The sequence below is a fragment of the Quercus lobata genome, chromosome 1, assembly GCF_001633185.2.
Source record: "Quercus lobata isolate SW786 chromosome 1, ValleyOak3.0 Primary Assembly, whole genome shotgun sequence".
Lineage (NCBI taxonomy): Eukaryota > Viridiplantae > Streptophyta > Magnoliopsida > Fagales > Fagaceae > Quercus > Quercus lobata.
Genome location: NC_044904.1, coordinates 935,345 through 958,652, shown reverse-complemented (window position 1 = coordinate 958,652; position 23,308 = coordinate 935,345). Strand labels below are relative to the sequence as shown.

The 23,308-nt window shown below is 34.0% G+C and overlaps 2 protein-coding genes across 4 annotated transcripts; one reads left to right on the top strand and one right to left on the bottom strand.

Annotated features, from left to right (window-relative positions):
• On the top strand, positions 1-19,286 carry LOC115970747 (protein CROWDED NUCLEI 3-like). 3 transcript variants are annotated; one of them, XM_031090453.1, is made up of 9 exons: positions 1-582; positions 1,297-1,506; positions 2,193-2,446; positions 2,628-2,898; positions 3,038-3,121; positions 3,892-5,872; positions 16,712-16,796; positions 18,221-18,434; positions 18,546-19,286. In XM_031090453.1, exons 1-9 carry the CDS (start codon positions 313-315, stop codon positions 18,771-18,773), a joined length of 3,597 nt encoding a protein of 1,198 aa, XP_030946313.1. In that variant the 5' UTR covers positions 1-312; the 3' UTR covers positions 18,774-19,286. The 3 variants fall into 3 exon arrangements, with proteins under 3 accessions (XP_030946313.1, XP_030946377.1, XP_030946241.1); XM_031090517.1 differs by lacking the exon at positions 18,546-19,286 and having other exon boundaries at positions 18,226-18,346; XM_031090381.1 differs by lacking the exons at positions 16,712-16,796; positions 18,221-18,434; positions 18,546-19,286 and adding exons at positions 7,382-7,595; positions 7,707-8,280 and having other exon boundaries at positions 3,892-5,957.
• LOC115970954 (protein CROWDED NUCLEI 3-like) lies at positions 13,663-16,686 on the bottom strand. Its single transcript, XM_031090629.1, has 3 exons — positions 16,137-16,686; positions 14,515-14,728; positions 13,663-14,403 (listed from the first exon to the last, which is right to left on the bottom strand). Exons 1-3 carry the CDS (start codon positions 16,667-16,669, stop codon positions 14,176-14,178), a joined length of 975 nt encoding a protein of 324 aa, XP_030946489.1. The 5' UTR covers positions 16,670-16,686; the 3' UTR covers positions 13,663-14,175.
• Positions 19,287-23,308: the final 4,022 nt, after the last annotated feature.

Genomic DNA, 23,308 nt, shown 5'->3' with positions numbered 1-23,308 from the left:
AACAAAAAACAAAGAACCCGACCCTTCTTCGCCCCTCGCTCACTCTTCACACTCACACAATCAAAAACCCAAATACAATAAATCAAAATTAAAACCTAGAAATTAAATAAAAAAAATTAAATAAAGTTTGAATTCAAAATCAAAATTTCAAAACCTTTTATTTCAGTTTATTTTCCGATACATTCCGAAATCTCGGCCGGTTCGGAACGCGATCTGTAATTCTTTCTTTCTTTCTTTCATTCATTCTTGCAAAAGCTATAGTATCAATCTAGGGTTTCAGATTTTTCTTTTGGTTGCCGTGAAGATTCGGCGATGTTCACGCCGCAGAGGAAGGCGTGGCCGGCGATGACGGCAATTGCGCCGAGGAGTGCTTCGGCGGCGGCGACGGGGAAGGGTAAAGCGGTGGCGTTTCCTGATATTCCGCCGCCGTTGGATTCGCTGAGCGGCGAGGCGGCGGAGATTGGCGGCGGAGATATGGAGGACTGGAAGAGGTTCAGAGAGGCGGGGCTGTTGGACGAGGCGGTCATGCAGAGAAAGGACCGCGAGGCTCTTCTTCTCAAGCTCTCGAAGCTTGAAAACGAGGTTTAATCTTTGGTTTAATTTTTATTTGAATCTCATTGAATTTTTAAAAGCTTAAGGTTTTAGTATTGTAATGGGTTTCAATTTTGTTAAAGAACTATGATTAATAGGTCATGTTTGGTTTAATATTTAATAAATTTCCAATTGGGATAATTTATCAGTAATGGGTATTGTTCGAATTTGTGTTTGGTTTAATTTCATTACAAATTTTTTTTATATGGATGGTTGTTTGTGTGTGTATTATTGGGAAATATAGGGTGTACGTATGTGAGGTTCTGTGACTTTGAATTCTTATTGTATTATCGGATTGGTTACGCTTTTTGGGTTTTCCTTTCCAAACTATTTCGTTCGATTTTGAAAGTGAAAGTTATGTTCTATATTTCATCCAATAAGTCTTAAGGACACAATAATTTTTGCAATTTTTTCACAGCCTTTTGAGGTGACATGTTGTGATTGGTGTTAATGAAAGCAATGTCGCTAGGGACCCGTGTGAAAGTGAAGCTATGTCTGATCACAATTTGCATGCCAATAGTTGTAAAAAAGATTTTGAAATTTGTTGTGTGCCTAGCATTGCTGAATTTCGTCACTGCAATCTTTATTTTTTTATGTTGTTTGATCTTGTGTTTCTTTTGAATAGTATGAGATAGAATTTGGCATTCTTTGATGAAGACTTGTGTTTAAGGAATTGTTTCATGGTATCTTTGTTTTTTTGGTCAGCTTTATGACTACCAGTATAACATGGGGCTTCTCTTGATTGAGAAGAAAGAGTGGACTTCCAAGTACGAAGAACTGACACAAGCGCTAGCGGAAACTCAGGAGATCCTCAAACGTGAACAGTCAGCACATTTAATTGCATTTTCTGAAGTTGAAAAGAGAGAGGAGAATTTGAGAAGAGCATTGAGCGCTGAGAAGAAGTGTGTGATTGATGTATGCTACATTGCTACTACTTTCTATCTTTCCTTAAGTCTTAAAGTTGTCCCACCACCCTGGTCTTTTATGATTATGTACCTTCCTATTTATGATCTTGATATGCACAAGTGTGCTTTAGTACCAGGGCTATATAATCTGCATAATGTGTGCATTGATATGTGATTCACATGTATATTGATATGTCTTTGTATTTTTTTAGATAGGTTTGCTGTTTTTGTTGAAATATCATCTTCATCTTTTTAGAAGATTGGCTATGCAAATTTTTAATTGTCGTTTGCAAATGTTTAGAAGAATTGTGCTGTGAATATTACGGGGTTTTTTATATTTTATTGTTGGATCCTTAAAATTTATACATGCCATCTTCATAAGTCTCTAAAACAGAGATCTTTTACATTCTTTGATGCTCATGGCAGACTAAATTTTTTTACACAGGGCTTATGCTAGAGTTCAATTCTTTTTTGGTTGCTGCGAGCCTGATTCTGTATCATCTTTTAAATAAGTTAATATTTGGATGTAGCTACTATTGAATGCTGATTTTAGTTTAAAAAAGCAATTTTTTTTTTTTTTTAAATTTTATTTTAAAACTCTAGTTGTTTTGGGTTATTTGTTTGGATATGGAGTGTAGTTTGTACTATTTTGGACTTTGGGTTATTGATACCTGGGTCATGTTTTCTTCAATACAGCTTGAAAAATCTCTACGTGAACTTCAAGGAGAGCGTCACCAACTCAAACTTACATCTGAGACAAAGTTAGCTAATGCAGATGCTTTGGTTGTTGGAATTGGAGAGAAATCTTTGGAGGTAGAAGAAAAGTTGCATGCTGCTGAAGCCAAGCTTGCTGAGGTAAACAGAAAGAGTTCAGAATTGGAAATGAGATTGCAAGAGGTGGAGGCTCGTGAAAGTATTCTCCAGAGGGAGCGCCTATCCTTAGTTGCTGAGTATGCTCTATGCACATCATTTTAAATGTCTATGTTAATGACTATATATATGCATCATACACACACACACACACACACACACACACACACACAGAAACACAAACACCCATTTTCTTGGAGCCTATGACTCACTTCAATTAGTATTTTGCATTCAACTTATATGTGTTCTTATTGCACTTAGGCAAGAGGCACATAAGGCAATTTTTTATAAACAAAGAGAAGACTTACGAGAGTGGGAGAGGAAACTGCAGGAAGGAGAGGAAAGGCTATGTAACAATAGGAAAATCCTTCATGAGAGAGAGGAGAAGGCAAATGAAATAGAAGCAACTATTAAGCGGAAAGAGAGGAGCCTTGAAGAGGCCCAAAAGAAGATTGACTTATTGAACACAACGTTGAAAGAGAAGGAAGATGATATCAACGAAAGACTGGCGGATGTAGTTTTAAAGGAAAAAGTGAGTCTTCTGTTCATTTGAACTGTTTTAATAATTTAAATTCCTCAGTGTTTTATTACTTCTTTATTTTACCTATCAAAAAATAAATAAATTCTTCAGTGGTTTCATACATGCCCTCTGTTTTGTTGATTTTATGCAGAAAGCTGACTCTCTGAGAAGCTCCCTTGAGATGAAGGAGAAGGAATTACTTGTGTTGGAAGAAAAGCTTGACTCTAGAGAAAGAGTGAGTTCCAATAACCCCCTCCCCCCCCCCCCTTCCCTGCGTTTTGTCCTGCGTAGTGAAAAAAGAAAATTGACTCTATTATTGGTGTTATATTTATTTATATATATGACGGGAAATCTTTTGGAATGTATTATCCTCTGCAGAATAATATGTAGTTTAAGTACTTCTGAAGTCTAGTAAATATGAATACTTCTGCACTAGCCTCTCTCTCTCTCTCTCTCTCTCAAAAATCTAGCTTATCATTTGGGGGATGACAGATGAGTCCCTTTGAGCTTAAATACCTTTGAAGTTTGGACCATATTATGGTGTAGAGATGCCATAGTATGTACATATGGATTAGTGCTTGGGATGTTTGAATGGGATAGAGCCATAAGATCATTGAGAACTCTTATCGTGTGAGCCTTAAAATATTATATATCATTAGATATGGCAGGTTTGATGTCTGGCACCTGAGTTGTTATACAGATGATTATAAATGACCTAATACTGAATAAAAAATAAAAAATAAAAAAAAATCTAATAATGTCATTTATAAGGATGACATATCTGGATGTGATTTGATAGTATGCTTCAATTGGCAATATGGAAGAATAGATAGCTATATTTGTTTTGTATGGAACTTTGTGTGCTCTGCTTGTGTTCTTATTGATCAAGAAGGGTCCTGCTGTGTATGTGTATGGGATCATTTATGTTGTGAAGGAGTTGAATGGATTATAGGTGTATGATTAATTCAGCTGTCTGACATTTCATGTTTATGGGTTTTGTTTTAGGTGGAGATTCAGATTCTTCTTGACAAGCAAAGGGCTATCCTGGATGTTAAAATGCAGGAGTTTGAGCTGGAACTAGAAGAAAAAGGGAAATCCCTTAATGAGGAATACAGTAGCAAGTTAGATGAGGTGGAGCAGAGGAAGGTTAAAATCAACCATGAGAAAGAGAAGTTGATCAAACAAGGTCAAGCGTTGGATAAAAGGGAAGAGAGACTGCGTGAGAAAGAGAAGGACATTGAAACCAAGATGAAAAGTTGTAAAGAGATAGAAAAGGATGTGAAAGCTAATGAGAAAAGGTTGGAGGCAGAAAAGCAACAAATACTTGCTGATCAAGAGAGTCTGCAAAATCTCAGAGATGAAATTGAGAAGGCAAGGGATGAAAATGCTCAGCTGAAGCTGCAAATTCAAGAAGAGAGTGAGAAACTGAGGATAACTAAGAAAGAGAGGTCAGAGCACCTCCGTTTGCAGTCACAATTGAAACAGGAGATAGAAAATTACAGACTTCAGAAGGAGATGCTTTTGAAGGAAGGTGAAGATTTAAAACAAGAAAGGGAGAAGTTTGAGAAAGAGTGGGAAGTTTTGGATGAGAAAAGAACAGAAACTAGTAGGGAGCTAAAACAAATTGTTGAAGAGAAAGAGAAATTGGAGAAATTGCAACACTCTGAAGAAGAAAGGCTGAAAAAAGAGGAACGTGCAATGCAGGACCATATAAAGAGGGAGTTGGGAGCTCTTCAACAGGAGAAGGAATCATTTGCATCCTTAATGAAGCATGAGCAATTAGCTCTATCTGAGAAAGCACAGAATGAGCAAAGTCAAATGCTTCAAGAATTCGAATCACAAAGAAGGGATCTTGAGACTGATCTGCAGAACAGACGTGAAGAAATGGAGAGGTGTTTACAGGACAGGGAAAGAGCATTTGAGGAGGAGAAAGAAAGAGAGCATAATAATATTACGCACTTGAATGAAGTTGCTGAGAGGCAATGGCAAGAAGTGAAGTCCGAAAGGCTTAGACTACAGAAGGAAAAGGAGGAATTTAAATTGAACCAGAAGCAGTTGGAAGTGAACCAACTTGAAATGAATAAAGATATTGTTGAACTCAACGGTCTTAACAGTAAACTCAAGAAGCAGCGGGAACAGTTTATTGAAGAAAGAAATCGTTTCCTTGCATTTGTTGAGAAGTTCAAGGGTTGCGAAAGTTGTGGGGAAATCACAAGGGAGTTCGTTTTCTCGGATCTCCAACTACCTGAAAATGAAATAAAACATAGGGAGGTTATTCCTGTACCGAGGCTGGCTGATGAATTTTTGAATAGCCCTCAAGGCAATGCAGCTGCTTCTGATTTGGGATATTCAGACTCTGGGGGCCACATGACATGGCTCCGCAAATGCACCTCAAAGATTTTTAACTTATCTCCAGGTAAAAAGATTGAGAATGTTTCTGCTCACGTTTTGACAGAATCATCACCATCGTCAGCCATGCTGGTCAACAAAGGAGCTAGTGGGCATGGTATTTCTGAGGATGAGCCACAGTCTTTTGGCATGACTAATGACACCTATGATGTTCAGCGGCAGCTCCAATCTGAAAGCATCATTAGAGAGGTGGATAATGCTTGTGCCCCATCAGTTGATGATCATAGCTACATGGACAGTAAGGTACAGGAAGTTCCAGAAGATTCCCTGCAATCAGAACTGAAGAGTGGTCGGCGCAAGCCTGCAAGGCAACGCAAGTCAGGAGTGTATAGAACGCGTTCTGTCAAGGATGTTGTTAAAGATGCAAAGGTTTTTCTTGAAAGATCAGAATTGAATGCTAATGCCCAGACTGAAGCTATTGACCATATCAATGAAGAAAGCAAGGGTGATTCCAGTCGTGCTGAGAAATCTGCTGGTAACAATGCAAGGAAGAGGCAACATGCACAAACCTCAAGGATAACAGAGAGTGAGCAGGATGATGGCAATAGTGAAGAGCATTCAGAAAGTGTCACAGCTGGTGGACGCAGGAAGAGGCGTCAAACAGCTACTTCAGTCATGCAAACTCCAGGAGAGAAGCGATACAATCTCAGACGACATAAGACGTAAGTTTCTTAATTTTTTGTGTTGGTGAATCGCGTGGCGCAATGCTGATAACCATGAAGTTCTAGACAGAATTTTGTGTGCAGTTATTGTTTTGACTTTTTGGCTTTGGGAAAAGTAAGGTTTTAACTGTATTTATTTGAAAGAATGGAATAAAGATATTCCAGCAAACCGGTTTCAGAAGTTTATTTGCTTTATATATATATTCTTTTCTCTTTTTTTTAATGTTTTTATTTTGTACTCAGTCTGGCGAGCCACCTCTGATACATCAGCAAACTGATGAAGGTTTTAACTGTATTTATTTGAAAGAATGGAATAAAGATATTCCAGCAAACCGCTTTCAGAAGTTTGTTTGCTTTATATATATATATATATATATATATATATATATTCTTTTCTTCTTTTTTTAATGTTTTTATTTTGTACTCAGTCTGGCGAGCCACCTCTGATACATCAGCAAACTGATGCTGGTTTACAGTTTTGGGGATAACTGACCATGTCTGTTTGGTGATTGGAGGTTTAGTATTTAAGTTGAAGGGGTTGAGTACATCTCTGGAAAATATATTGCCATTTTTGGCTGCATTATGTCTTGGTTGGATAGGATCTGTGTTTCTTTCCATATCTTTTTTATTTTCCACATGTATTAAGGCTGTGCCCTTTACATTACCTTTAATTAAATTTTATCTGGAAATTGCCAATTTTTGAGTAATTGAATCGTTTTGTGTGATCTGTGGCTTAAAAGGAAAAACAAAATTCTCAATGTCAGTGATGATTGATTGCCACTGATGTAAGAAATTCTCAATCAATACGGCTGCCTTGCATTGGTCGTTTAGTAACTTAAATTAGTTAAATAGCAAATTCTGTTTTCTAATGGTTAAATGTTTCTGGGATGGGATTGGTGTGTATTAGTGTTTTTATCTTTTAGAACTATTGAAATTAAAACTGCTGATCTATCACTTTTGGGGGTATTTCTTGGACACGGTCATGGGCATTTTTTTGTTATTTATTTTTTGTATAATAACACTTGAAAAGGTAATATAGTACAAAGAAGACAAGGAAGGTTTTGCCAAACAAAATAGTTACTATAATGTCAGTGAATAAAAGAATAAGCAAAATATTTCTTTATATGGAACTATTTTTAGTCACACTTACCTTTACAATCCAAGCTTAAATCAATCATCTGCCGAAAACCTGATCATGTGTGTAATATATGTCGTATTCACTTTGGGCCCGTTTGGATTGAGAGGGAAAGGAGGCGAAGTGGAGGGGAATAGAATAAAGTTGGCTGAAAATAGGCTAATTTTGGGCCAAATTTACTTTACTCTACTCTACTCCTCCTCTCTTCCCTTCAATCCAAATGGATTATTAATGTGGTGCCAATGGAGAAAACACAGTTGTTCTAAAATATTGCCTAAACATCAATCAGTGCAGGGATAGTCACAGCAGCATACACCTCAGCTGACCTGACAAAGTCAAAGGGGAAAGAAGCCACTGATGGTGATGCAGTGGAAGTAGCACCAACACCTGAAGGTGTTTCTGCACCATCATCGAGCGTTGCTGGTAAGAATGGCCAAATTACAGGATTGGTACAAGTTACAACAGTTAAAAGTGTGGAGATCTCCGAGGATAGAGTTGTTCGGGTAAAACTCTCCCCTTTTTGGTGTGCACGTGTTTTCTGAGATATTCGTTGGCTTTATTTCCTGAACTATAGTTGTAATAATTTCCTTTCTTCTTTTGTTGTAATAATGCAGTTTAAAACACCGTCAGACATTGATAATGACGATGGCGATGTGGCAAAATCGATTGAAAATGCCCATTTGAGTGAGGAAGTAAATGGTACCCCTGAATATGGCAATGAAGATGAGAATGTGAGCACAATCCATGAAGCTGAGGATAACTCTGATGACGATGATGATGAGTCAGAGCATCCTGGTGAAGCTTCAATAGGAAGGAAGTTATGGACTTTCTTCACAACATGATGACTGCAGTAGTGTCTTCAGTTCACTCTTAGGAACTCCTCTTTCTCTCTCTCTTCTGTGTATCAAAATTGTGGAATTCATGTAAACTTTAGGGATTCTAGCTTTAGTTAGATTTTAAAGCATTTTGTGGTTTTCCCTTTCCTTTTGGTCTTGTGTATTTTGGGGAATAGAAAAGATTGCAGGATAGCATAAAGGAGGGTTCTATTCTAGCTGTCAGACACTGGGGGGGTGCATGATGTGCTGCTAGTTTCAGCATGCCCAAGTTGATTTTCTTTGTATCCTGATCGATGGTGCAACTTCCACATTTTTTATCCTAAATTGCTGGTCCGATTTCCCTGTCTTCTAATCTTTTTACACCTTGCTGAAATCAGGATGATCATGTATGTGCGTTATGGCATATATGCACAACTACATGCATGATGTATAATTCTATTGGGGCAAAATATCTGTATTTGAAGAAAATTATGTCTGTACTTTATGGCATATATACATAACTACAAGCAATGATGTATAATTTTATTGGGGTAAAATCTCTCTTTATTTGAAGAAAATATATAAAAAGAGAGTATGAAGTTTTGTCATGCAGTATATTCTTTAAGATCTTTTATTTAATTTAATTTATTGAATTAGCCAATAAAGTAAATGCATATATTAAATATCTATAGTTGTATATTTTTATAGGATTAAATATCTATAGTTGTGCATTAATTACTTATATTAAATGAATTTATATGATTATTTTTTATAAATTTTAGATTAAAAAAAAAACCATTTTTATTTGGAGTAATAATAATTGATTTAGAATATGATAATTTTTCTCAAGTTTAGTTGCTTGGAAAACAATCGAAACAAAAGTCATAAAATATTAAATATTTGTGAATTCACTAAAATTAATCTTTACCATTTAGATTTCCCAGCTTTTAATAGTGACATGTAATATATATTTTTTTGATGAATGTGACATGTAATATATATGAACCAACATTGTAGTATTTTCTTTATGTAATTAAAAGGATTGCTAATAGGATGAATACATACTTGTTATGTTAATTATTTTAAGTGATGCATTAATTATTTGAATATAAGGAATTTTTTATATTATTTTTTCTAATATTTATTTGATAAATCTAATTTTAAATATGATATTCTTGCTCAAATTTATTTGTTTTTGAAATAGTTGAAACAAAGTGGGCTATTTAGGTTAGTTGGATCAATAGCCAAAGATGTTTACATATACGTGATGTGATGCACTTGGAGCAAGTTGGGTAGCCCTTTTTTTTATTTATTTGGGAAGAACTTGTATCTAGTGCACGAGTTGCACTGAACACGTTAGAAGGCAAACACGTGTCTGTATTTCAACGTGTCAAGTGCACTAATGCACTAGACACAAGCTGCGTCCTCTTTATTTCGTTTGGGTTGGAACCTTTTTGTGATAGAATTTGGTGCAACAAAACATTTTCAGAAGCTTTTACTACATTTGCGCAGTGTTTTCCCTTCATCTTAATTGTTCCAAGAGAGATGCTACGTTTATAATATTTTTACAACAAATCACAGGTGATTAGTTATTATTAGTTCAAATTTGAAACTAACACTAAGATTACTTTTTTGCCCTAACAATAACAACTAGTAACAACCTGCCACTTAGGATTTGTTGTAAAAATATTATAGACATATCATTTCTCTTGTTCCAAGATGAAGATTATTGTCACTGTGGGTGTCCCTGCGCAAATTTGGTAGAAGCATTTGAATTATAACGTGACAAAGGCCTAAAACTTTTAATGTATTATTCTCCTTTATAAGCTTATTTATTTATGGAAAAATCGAGATTTTTCTTTTTTGATAAACTGTATTGTCCAATTTGTAGCTTTGACACATTTCCTCAGACTTTAAATTTGAGTAATTAACTCTCTAAGCTATGTGATCAGTTGTGATAACTTTCAAATAACATCTAACCATAATTTTCGTATGCCATTTGCATAATCTTTGAAAAAAAAAAAAAAACTAATTACATGATAATGTGGTAAACATTAAATTTTTAAGGTTAAGTATAACGTAAATTTGAGGAGATTGATCCCATAATTTACGGAAATGATTGCTTAAATTTAAAGTTTATAAAGCCATTATTAAATTTAGGATGGAAAAATAGGATAGTCTCGTCACGTGTAAAAACCAATAATTTTGACTTTTGACCACCACACATTTTTTGTATGATAATCACTTCATAAATACAAGTTATTATGGAGTGAAAAGGGCAAGGACAAGGGATTCAAGTTTCCGAGAGAAAGGTTTACACACATATACACTTATATTATAAAACAAAAGTTTCTCTCCAAACTAATTTAGAGAAAAACCCTTCAAACTCCTCATATATCTTTATATTGAGTGTGAATTTTGAAAATCTAATTGTTAGATTACATGTTATTATTATATCCTTCAAGTTTGAAAATTTCAGGAAAATCATAGATCAATTTCTTTGATCTTTGATCTTCGATCTTCGATCTTCCTGAATCAATCTATTCAGTTACTAACTGAATAGATAGATTCAATTTCTTTGATCGTTCATCAATTTCTTTGATTCAGTTAGTATAACATCAATATATTTTACTAACTGAATCAATCTATTCTTTTCTTATTAGTTATACAAGTTTCACCGTTAAAAAAGAAAAGGAGGGTTATAATACAAGTTTCAATCCTTCTTCTTGGCCCAAATGGTTAAGAGATTTTAACCTAGTGTAATTTAAATTGGCTGTTTGCCCCAAGGGTTCAACTAACTCGATCCTATTAATACAGTGAAAAATTTGACTCTATTTCTTAAAATTTCCAACTTTCGCGGCAATTAGCAACTTAAATTGATCAAGCTACGTTGAAGGTTTTTTTTTTTTTTTAAATGATAACTACACCAGAGAATTAAAAGATTAAAGTTTGTTTGGTTGGGAGGATAACAAAATGAAGATTGTATAATTTCTCTAAAGTGATAGGATTGAAAATGTAAATATAATAAAAAAGTTGACCAATACAAAATATTTTGCTTTTCTCTTGTGTGTGTGTTTCTGTAGAGTTTTTTTTTTTTTTTTTGAAGACTTATTAGTGCTCGTTTGGATAGGGCGTTTTCTTTGCTGTGTTTTCGTTGCTGCGTTTCACTCCTTTTTTTTTTTTTTTTTTTTTTCTTTTACATTTCACGCGTTTTGCTGAACCGGGGGACAAACGGTACTGTAGCTGCACTGTAGCGGCACTGTATCGGTACTGTAGCAGTACTATTTATGGGACCCACAGCCACTTTATTCATTAAAAAATATTAAAAATGGGTCCCACGGTACTATTTACACATTTAAAAATTATTTTGCTACAGTGTTTTCAGTTTTCAGTTTCAGCAACAATAAGTTCAATCCAAACACACCCTTAGAGAGCGTTTGGATTTGGCTGATAAGTTTGCGTTTGCGTTTTTTTTTTTTTTCACGCGTTTTTAGCTTTTTGAGTGCTGCGGTTACTGTTCATGTACTGTTCAATGAACAGTAACCGCAAATTTTGACTTTTCCAATTTGTTTTAGCCAATCACAGCACATCGTGTACTGTTTACGGACCCACAAATTTCACTTTTCAGCAACTTTTTCATTAAAAATGGGTCCCACGATACTATTCACACATTTAAAAATTATTTTGCTACAGTGTTTTTCAGTTTTCAGTTTCAGTTTTCAGTTTTCAGCTGTATCCAAACGGACTCTAATCTATAACACAAATATCTATTTATAAGAATGAAATATATATGTGAATATGTGATGTTGGTTAAAGAAAAAAAAGAAATACATGATGTGGTTTCCCCTACATATAAAGAAACTATTATGCATGCAGAAACAGGGAGTAAATAATTATAGCAACGGATTGAGTTGATTTGAATAAACTTATTGTTATACTTTTATTATATTAACAGAGGATAGAAAAAATTGTAATTAAAATAAGTAAAATAATAAATTCTATGTAACGAATATTTTCTCCTCTACTTTTCCTCCCAATTTGGGACGTGGGAAGATGGTTTTTGATGGGCCTTGAGTGGAAAACTCCATCCATCCCCATTTCCATTTCCCTCATTTTCATCATACCATATAAGAGAAAACTTTCATTTTCATCCTTTTGTACCCAACCAAAAGGACCAGAAGTATGCATTTGAATTAATTTTTTTTTCTGATTTAATGAAAAAAAATAAAATAAAACACTAATATTAGAAAAGAAACAAGTTTGGGACAATAAAATAATCAAAAGAATCAGGTTAAATGTTTATGTATCAAAGCACTATTTCATTACTCTCTCTCTCTCAAAAAAAAAAAAAAAAAAAAAGTAAGGTAGAAAATGACTTGTCAGCCTATGCTAGGCCTGTGAAGGAAATTAAGTGCAGCGTGGGCTATGCATTCTTATCAACTGATACATCGTGGTCCAAAAAAAGTCCAAACTTCGAAAGCTCCAAAATCGTTTCCTGTTGCTTTTCAACTTTTTTGTGATTCTTCTCACTCCTAAACTCTCCCTGAAAGGGTTTTCTATGTTGAGGGCATCGAAAGGTTTTTTTTTTTTTTTTTGGTGTGTGTGTGCGTGTGTGTGTGGGTGGGTAGAAAGGGCATGGAAAGTTGGAACTTAATAGAACATTCAACCTAACATGTTTGGAGTAAAAATGAAACTTTGGTCAGGTCATAATCACTCTACCAATTACCAATACCTCTAGCCTTTGGTGGTATATATAGGTTTAGGTTGTTTATATTCGTTTATCCAACCAAAAAGAACTGTAGGAGTGACTCATCTATTTGAACTTATTCAGCTTGTTGGTCCCATCTAAGCTTCAAAATTGATTTAGCTTGGGACCATCTTAAGTAGGCAAACGTACTGGAAAAATCATTGGTAAGATAAGAGGCTTTGATTTTCCTGCATAGAAGACAGAACAATGGACTGCCAATAGTAAAAAAAGGAAAATAAAAATACCATTTTTAACAGTTAGACAAAGTAATTCGTGTAACAACCTAGTGATTGAAAGGTTATGTATTTTAATTTTAGAGCAAAAGTTTAAGTATAGGTCCTTAAGTATGGTGCGGTACGTTTCTCCAATTAAATTTAGTCACATACTTATATTGACCAATATAGCAAAAATATTAATTGTTATATTTAAAAAAAAAAAATCAATTTAATTTTTTGGTTCATTAGTCGATATAACCACATAATAGAATTTAATTGGATGACATAGCTAGGGTACAACATCTAAGGAATCACCTAAGTAAGGAAGTTACTAATATATACCAATTTCACGTATAATATTTATTATTTAATTTGTTATATGAACGATTTAGTACTAATTTCTTGTATTATATACTTTCTCATCAAATATCCAAAATATTTTTTTTTTTTTTAGTTTTACAATAAGACACCACATCACTGTTTTGGCAGGTGTGAACTTAGTACAATCTCAAATCCAAAAGTAAAAGAAAAAGAAAAAGAAAATTATTGCTATCATTTATGTCCCATAAATTTAAAACAGAAAAAAGAAGAAGAAAAATCAACCTCTATGGCCCATTAGTTTAATCCTATAAAAATATACAACTATAGATATTTAATATATGCATTTACTTTATTGACTAATTCAATAAATTAAATAAAATAAAAGATCTTAAAGAATATACTGCATGACAAAACTTCATACTCTCCTTTTATATATTTTCTTCAAATAAAGAGAGATTTTACCCCAATAAAATTATACATCATTGCTTGTAGTTATGTATATATGCCATAAAGTACATACATAATTTTCTTCAAATACAGATATTTTGCCCCAATAGAATTATACATCATGCATGTAGTTGTGCATATATGCCATAACGCACATACATGATCATCCTGATTTCAGCAAGGTGTAAAAAGATTAGAAGACAGGGAAATCGGACCAGCAATTTAGGATAAAAAATGTGGAAGTTGCACCATCGATCAGGATACAAAGAAAATCAACTTGGGCATGCTGAAACTAGCAGCACATCATGCACCCCCCAGTGTCTGACAGCTAGAATAGAACCCTCCTTTATGCTATCCTGCAATCTTTTCTATTCCCCAAAATACACAAGACCAAAAGGAAAGGGAAAACCACAAAATGCTTTAAAATCTAACTAAAGCTAGAATCCCTAAAGTTTACATGAACTCCACAATTTTGATACACAGAAGAGAGAGAGAAAGAGGAGTTCCTAAGAGTGAACTGAAGACACTACTGCAGTCATCATGTTGTGAAGAAAGTCCATAACTTCCTTCCTATTGAAGCTTCACCAGGATGCTCTAACTCATCATCATCGTCATCAGAGTTATCCTCAGCTTCATGGATTGTGCTCACATTCTCATCTTCATTGCCATATTCAGGGGTACCATTTACTTCCTCACTCAAATGGGCATTTTCAATCGATTTTGCCACATCGCCATCGTCATTATCAATGTCTGATGGTGTTTTAAACTGCATTATTACAACAAAAGAAGAAAGGAAATTATTACAACTATAGTTCAGGAAATAAAGCCAACGAATATCTCAGAAAACACGTGCACACCAAAAAGGGGAGAGTTTTACCCGAACAACTCTATCCTCGGAGATCTCCACACTTTTAACTGTTGTAACTTGTACCAATCCTGTAATTTGGCCATTCTTACCAGCAACGCTCGATGATGGTGCAGAAACACCTTCAGGTGTTGGTGCTACTTCCACTGCATCACCATCAGTGGCTTCTTTCCCCTTTGACTTTGTCAGGTCAGCTGAGGTGTATGCTGCTGTGACTATCCCTGCACTGATTGATGTTTAGGCAATATTTTAGAACAACTGTGTTTTCTCCATTGGCACCACATTAATAATCCATTTGGATTGAAGGGAAGAGAGGAGGAGTAGAGTAGAGTAAAGTAAATTTGGCCCAAAATTAGCCTATTTTCAGCCAACTTTATTCTATTCCCCTCCACTTCGCCTCCTTTCCCTCTCAATCCAAACGGGCCCAAAGTGAATACGACATATATTACACACATGATCAGGTTTTCGGCAGATGATTGATTTAAGCTTGGATTGTAAAGGTAAGTGTGACTAAAAATAGTTCCATATAAAGAAATATTTTGCTTATTCTTTTATTCACTGACATTATAGTAACTATTTTGTTTGGCAAAACCTTCCTTGTCTTCTTTGTACTATATTACCTTTTCAAGTGTTATTATACAAAAAATAAATAACAAAAAAATGCCCATGACCGTGTCCAAGAAATACCCCCAAAAGTGATAGATCAGCAGTTTTAATTTCAATAGTTCTAAAAGATAAAAACACTAATACACACCAATCCCATCCCAGAAACATTTAACCATTAGAAAACAGAATTTGCTATTTAACTAATTTAAGTTACTAAACGACCAATGCAAGGCAGCCGTATTGATTGAGAATTTCTTACATCAGTGGCAATCAATCATCACTGACATTGAGAATTTTGTTTTTCCTTTTAAGCCACAGATCACACAAAACGATTCAATTACTCAAAAATTGGCAATTTCCAGATAAAATTTAATTAAAGGTAATGTAAAGGGCACAGCCTTAATACATGTGGAAAATAAAAAAGATATGGAAAGAAACACAGATCCTATCCAACCAAGACATAATGCAGCCAAAAATGGCAATATATTTTCCAGAGATGTACTCAACCCCTTCAACTTAAATACTAAACCTCCAATCACCAAACAGACATGGTCAGTTATCCCCAAAACTGTAAACCAGCATCAGTTTGCTGATGTATCAGAGGTGGCTCGCCAGACTGAGTACAAAATAAAAACATTAAAAAAAGAAGAAAAGAATATATATATATATATAAAGCAAACAAACTTCTGAAAGCGGTTTGCTGGAATATCTTTATTCCATTCTTTCAAATAAATACAGTTAAAACCTTCATCAGTTTGCTGATGTATCAGAGGTGGCTCGCCAGACTGAGTACAAAATAAAAACATTAAAAAAAAGAGAAAAGAATATATATATAAAGCAAATAAACTTCTGAAACCGGTTTGCTGGAATATCTTTATTCCATTCTTTCAAATAAATACAGTTAAAACCTTACTTTTCCCAAAGCCAAAAAGTCAAAAGAATAACTGCACACAAAATTCTGTCTAGAACTTCATGGTTATCAGCATTGCGCCACGCGATTCACCAACACAAAAAATTAAGAAACTTACGTCTTATGTCGTCTGAGATTGTATCGCTTCTCTCCTGGAGTTTGCATGACTGAAGTAGCTGTTTGACGCCTCTTCCTGCGTCCACCAGCTGTGACACTTTCTGAATGCTCTTCACTATTGCCATCATCCTGCTCACTCTCTGTTATCCTTGAGGTTTGTGCATGTTGCCTCTTCCTTGCATTGTTACCAGCAGATTTCTCAGCACGACTGGAATCACCCTTGCTTTCTTCATTGATATGGTCAATAGCTTCAGTCTGGGCATTAGCATTCAATTCTGATCTTTCAAGAAAAACCTTTGCATCTTTAACAACATCCTTGACAGAACGCGTTCTATACACTCCTGACTTGCGTTGCCTTGCAGGCTTGCGCCGACCACTCTTCAGTTCTGATTGCAGGGAATCTTCTGGAACTTCCTGTACCTTACTGTCCATGTAGCTATGATCATCAACTGATGGGGCACAAGCATTATCCACCTCTCTAATGATGCTTTCAGATTGGAGCTGCCGCTGAACATCATAGGTGTCATTAGTCATGCCAAAAGACTGTGGCTCATCCTTCAGAAAGTGTCACAGCTGGTGGACGCAGGAAGAGGCGTCAAACAGCTACTTCAGTCATGCAAACTCCAGGAGAGAAGCGATACAATCTCAGACGACATAAGACGTAAGTTTCTTAATTTTTTGTGTTGGTGAATCGCGTGGCGCAATGCTGATAACCATGAAGTTCTAGACAGAATTTTGTGTGCAGTTATTGTTTTGACTTTTTGGCTTTGGGAAAAGTAAGGTTTTAACTGTATTTATTTGAAAGAATGGAATAAAGATATTCCAGCAAACCGGTTTCAGAAGTTTATTTGCTTTATATATATATTCTTTTCTCTTTTTTTTAATGTTTTTATTTTGTACTCAGTCTGGCGAGCCACCTCTGATACATCAGCAAACTGATGAAGGTTTTAACTGTATTTATTTGAAAGAATGGAATAAAGATATTCCAGCAAACCGCTTTCAGAAGTTTGTTTGCTTTATATATATATATATATATATATATATATATATTCTTTTCTTCTTTTTTTAATGTTTTTATTTTGTACTCAGTCTGGCGAGCCACCTCTGATACATCAGCAAACTGATGCTGGTTTACAGTTTTGGGGATAACTGACCATGTCTGTTTGGTGATTGGAGGTTTAGTATTTAAGTTGAAGGGGTTGAGTACATCTCTGGAAAATATATTGCCATTTTTGGCTGCATTATGTCTTGGTTGGATAGGATCTGTGTTTCTTTCCATATCTTTTTTATTTTCCACATGTATTAAGGCTGTGCCCTTTACATTACCTTTAATTAAATTTTATCTGGAAATTGCCAATTTTTGAGTAATTGAATCGTTTTGTGTGATCTGTGGCTTAAAAGGAAAAACAAAATTCTCAATGTCAGTGATGATTGATTGCCACTGATGTAAGAAATTCTCAATCAATACGGCTGCCTTGCATTGGTCGTTTAGTAACTTAAATTAGTTAAATAGCAAATTCTGTTTTCTAATGGTTAAATGTTTCTGGGATGGGATTGGTGTGTATTAGTGTTTTTATCTTTTAGAACTATTGAAATTAAAACTGCTGATCTATCACTTTTGGGGGTATTTCTTGGACACGGTCATGGGCATTTTTTTGTTATTTATTTTTTGTATAATAACACTTGAAAAGGTAATATAGTACAAAGAAGACAAGGAAGGTTTTGCCAAACAAAATAGTTACTATAATGTCAGTGAATAAAAGAATAAGCAAAATATTTCTTTATATGGAACTATTTTTAGTCACACTTACCTTTACAATCCAAGCTTAAATCAATCATCTGCCGAAAACCTGATCATGTGTGTAATATATGTCGTATTCACTTTGGGCCCGTTTGGATTGAGAGGGAAAGGAGGCGAAGTGGAGGGGAATAGAATAAAGTTGGCTGAAAATAGGCTAATTTTGGGCCAAATTTACTTTACTCTACTCTACTCCTCCTCTCTTCCCTTCAATCCAAATGGATTATTAATGTGGTGCCAATGGAGAAAACACAGTTGTTCTAAAATATTGCCTAAACATCAATCAGTGCAGGGATAGTCACAGCAGCACACACCTCAGCTGACCTGACAAAGTCAAAGGGGAAAGAAGCCACTGATGGTGATGCAGTGGAAGTAGCACCAACACCTGAAGGTGTTTCTGCACCATCATCGAGCGTTGCTGGTAAGAATGGCCAAATTACAGGATTGGTACAAGTTACAACAGTTAAAAGTGTGGAGATCTCCGAGGATAGAGTTGTTCGGGTAAAACTCTCCCCTTTTTGGTGTGCACGTGTTTTCTGAGATATTCGTTGGCTTTATTTCCTGAACTATAGTTGTAATAATTTCCTTTCTTCTTTTGTTGTAATAATGCAGTTTAAAACACCATCAGACATTGATAATGACGATGGCGATGTGGCAAAATCGATTGAAAATGCCCATTTGAGTGAGGAAGTAAATGGTACCCCTGAATATGGCAATGAAGATGAGAATGTGAGCACAATCCATGAAGCTGAGGATAACTCTGATGACGATGATGATGAGTTAGAGCATCCTGGTGAAGCTTCAATAGGAAGGAAGTTATGGACTTTCTTCACAACATGATGACTGCAGTAGTGTCTTCAGTTCACTCTTAGGAACTCCTCTTTCTCTCTCTCTTCTGTGTATCAAAATTGTGGAGTTCATGTAAACTTTAGGGATTCTAGCTTTAGTTAGATTTTAAAGCATTTTGTGGTTTTCCCTTTCCTTTTGGTCTTGTGTATTTTGGGGAATAGAAAAGATTGCAGGATAGCATAAAGGAGGGTTCTATTCTAGCTGTCAGACACTGGGGGGTGCATGATGTGCTGCTAGTTTCAGCATGCCCAAGTTGATTTTCTTTGTATCCTGATCGATGGTGCAACTTCCACATTTTTTATCCTAAATTGCTGGTCCGATTTCCCTGTCTTCTAATCTTTTTACACCTTGCTGAAATCAGGATGATCATGTATGTGCGTTATGGCATATATGCACAACTACATGCATGATGTATAATTCTATTGGGGCAAAATATCTGTATTTGAAGAAAATTATGTATGTACTTTATGGCATATATACATAACTACAAGCAATGATGTATAATTTTATTGGGGTAAAATCTCTCTTTATTTGAAGAAAATATATAAAAGGAGAGTATGAAGTTTTGTCATGCAGTATATTCTTTAAGATCTTTTATTTTATTTAATTTATTGAATTAGTCAATAAAGTAAATGCATATATTAAATATCTATAGTTGTATATTTTTATAGGATTAAATATCTATAGTTGTGCATTAATTACTTATATTAAATGAATTTATATGATTATTTTTTATAAATTTTAGATAAAAAAAAAAACCATTTTTATTTGGAGTAATAATAATTGATTTAGAATATGACAATTTTTCTCAAGTTTAGTTGCTTGGAAAACAATTGAAACAAAAGTCATAAAATATTAAATATTTGTGAATTCACTAAAATTAATCTTTACCATTTAGATTTCCCAGCTTTTAATAGTGACATGTAATATATATTTTTTTGATGAATGTGACATGTAATATATATGAACCAACATTGTAGTATTTTCTTTATGTAATTAAAAGGATTGCTAATAGGATGAATACATACTTGTTATGTTAATTATTTTAAGTGATGTATTAATTATTTGAATATAAGGAATTTTTTATATTATTTTTTCTAATATTTATTTGATAAATCTAATTTTAAATATGATATTCTTGCTCAAATTTATTTGTTTTTGAAATAGTTGAAACAAAGTGGGCTATTTAGGTTAGTTGGATCAATAGCCAAAGATGTTTACATATACGTGATGTGATGCACTTGGAGCAAGTTGGGTAGCCCTTTTTTTTATTTATTTGGGAAGAACTTGTATCTAGTGCACCAGTTGCACTGAACACGTTAGAAGGCAAACACGTGTCTAAACACGTTAGAAGGCAAACACGTGTCTGTATTCCAACGTGTCAAGTGCACTAATGCACTAGACACAAGCTGCGTCCTCTTTATTTCGTTTGGGTTGGAACCTTTTTGTGACAGAATTTGGTGCAACAGAACATTTTCAGAAGCTTTTACTACATTTGCGCAGTGTTTTCCCTTCATCTTAATTGTTCCAAGAGAGATGCTACGTCTATAACATTTTTACAACAAATCACAGGTGATTAGTTATTATTAGTTCAAATTTGAAACTAACACTAAGATTACTTTTTTGCCCTAACAATAACAACTAGTAACAACCTGCCACTTAGAATTTGTTGTAAAAATGTTATAAAAATATTATAGACATATCATTTCTCTTGTTCCAAGATGAAGATTATTGTCTCTGTGGGTGTCCCTGCGCAAATTTGGTAGAAGCATTTGAATTATAATGTGACAAAGGCCTAAAACTTTTAATGTATTATTCTCCTTTATAAGCTTATTTATTTATGGAAAAATCGAGATTTTTCTTTTTTGATAAACTGTATTGTCCAATTTGTAGCTTTGACACATTTCCTCAGACTTTAAATTTGAGTAATTAACTCTCTAAGCTATGTGATCAGTTGTGATAACTTTCAAATAACATCTAACCATAATTTTCGTATGCCATTTGCATAATCTTTGAAAAAAAAAAAAAAAAACTAATTACATGATAATGTGATAAACATTAAATTTTTAAGGTTAAGTATAACGTAAATTTGAGGAGATTGATCCCATAATTTACGGAAATGATTGCTTAAATTTAAAGTTTATAAAGCCATTATTAAATTTAGGATGGAAAAATAGGATAGTCTCGTCACGTGTAAAAACCAATAGTTTTGACTTTTGACCACCACACATTTTTGGTATGATAATCACTTCATAAATACAAGTTATTATGGAGTGAAAAGGGTAAGGACAAAGGATTCAAGTTTCCAAGAGAAAAGTTTACACACATATACACTTATATTATAAAACAAAAGTTTCTCTCCAAACTAATTTAGAGAAAAACCCTTCAAACTCCTCATATATCTTTATATTGAGTGTGAATTTTGAAAATCTAATTGTTAAATTACATGTTATTATTATATCCTTCAAGTTTGAAAATTTCAAGAAAATCATAGATCAATTTCTTTGATCTTTGATCTTCGATCTTCGATCTTCCTGAATCAATCTATTCAGTTACTAACTGAATAGATTGATTCAATTTCTTTGATTCATGGTGAAAGATTGATTCAATTTCTTTGATCGTTCATCAATTTCTTTGATTCAGTTAGTATAACATCAATATATTTTACTAACTGAATCAATCTATTCTTTTCTTATTAGTTATACAAGTTTCACCGTTAAAAAAGAAAAAGAGGAGGGTTATAATACAAGTTTCAATCCTTCTTCTTGGCCCAAATGGTTAAGAGATTTTAACCTAGTGTAATTTAAATTGGCTGTTTGCCCCAAGGGTTCAACTAACTCGATCCTATTAATACAGTGAAAAATTTGACTCTATTTCTTAAAATTTCCAACTTTCGCGGCCCAAAAAAAAAAAAATTTTTAAAAGCAACTTTTTTAAATTTGGGGAAAAAAATTTCCAAAAGCCCCCCTTTACGATTGAAGGTTTTTTTTTTTTTTTTTTTTTTTTTTTTTTTTTTTTTTTTTTTTTTTTTTTTTTTTTTTTTTTTTTTAATGATAACTACACCAGAGAATTAAAAGATTAAAGTTTGTTTGGTTGGGAGGATAACAAAATGAAAATTGTATAATTTCTCTAAAGTGATAGGATTGAAAATGTAAATATGTTTGTTTTTAGACCCCTTAAACAATTGATTAAACCTAGATAATTAGCCAAGTTGTTACTTAGTCCAATTAAACAAGTCTAGGTTATCACAATATAAAAGATCAAATCATGCAAAGCAACGGAAAATAAATAACACAAGATATGATTACCCAGGAAACCAAACCGGTAAAAACCTGGGGAGGATTTGACCTAACTATCCTCAAGGTAAATTTGAATCCACTATCTTGAAAGAATCGAAGTTCATACAATAAGACTTACAAGCCCCCACGCTCAACTTCTTATTGCTACCAACCAGTAGAACTTACTGACACGACCACGTGCAAGCTCCGAATCCACGGACTCCTTCTTTCTTGGATTCCCACCAGCTACAAGCACACCCGCTTGTGTATTTTTTAAACTTTAATGACAGCAACTGAATTGATCATCAAGGTGTAGATAAATCTTCTCCTTGAAAACCCTAAGTTTGTGTAAAGGAAAGCTCCTCTAGATCTCACAAGAGATTTACATAAACCGTAAATATGAGCAACACTAAAACGTGGCTAGGGTTTGCCTTTTATACTTAGGACAAATAAGAAACCCTAAAAACGTTTTAAAACAAATAGGGCTGAGTTGGACGAATCTGCAGAAAAGCATTCTGCCCGAGTTTCGATCGGTCGAGCCTAAGCTTCAATCGATCGAGCCAGGCCGAAAGGCACAATGCTTCCTGCTTTAACTCGATTCCAACTTTACATTGACACACAACTTTGAATTAGCTTTAAACACTTCTAAACATATTGTTTTGATCATGGTTTGCCAACAATACACATTAGAGTTCTAAATACATAAAATCCTAAACTTTAGAACCTAACAAAATATAATAAAAAAGTTGACCAATACAAAATATTTTGCTTTTCTCTTGTGTGTGTGTTTTTGTAGTTTTTTTTTTTTTTTTTTTTTTTTTTTGAAGACTTAATCTATAACACAAATATCTATTTATAAGAATGAAATATATATGTGAATATGTGATGTTGGTAAAAGAAAAAAAAGAAATACATGATGTGGTTTTCCCTACATATAAAGAAACTATTATGCATGCAGAAACAGGGAGTAAATAATTATAGCAACGGATTGAGTTGATTTGAATAAACTTATTGTTATACTTTTATTATATTAACAGAGGATAGAAAAAATTGTAATTAAAATAAGTAAAATAATAAATTCTATGTAACAAATATTTTCTCCTCTACTTTTCCTCCCAATTTGGGACTTGGGAAGATGGTTTTTGATGGGCCTTGAGTGGAAAACTCCATCCATCCCCATTTCCATTTCCCTCATTTTCATCATACCATATAAGAGAAAACTTTCATTTTCATCCTTTTGCACCCAAC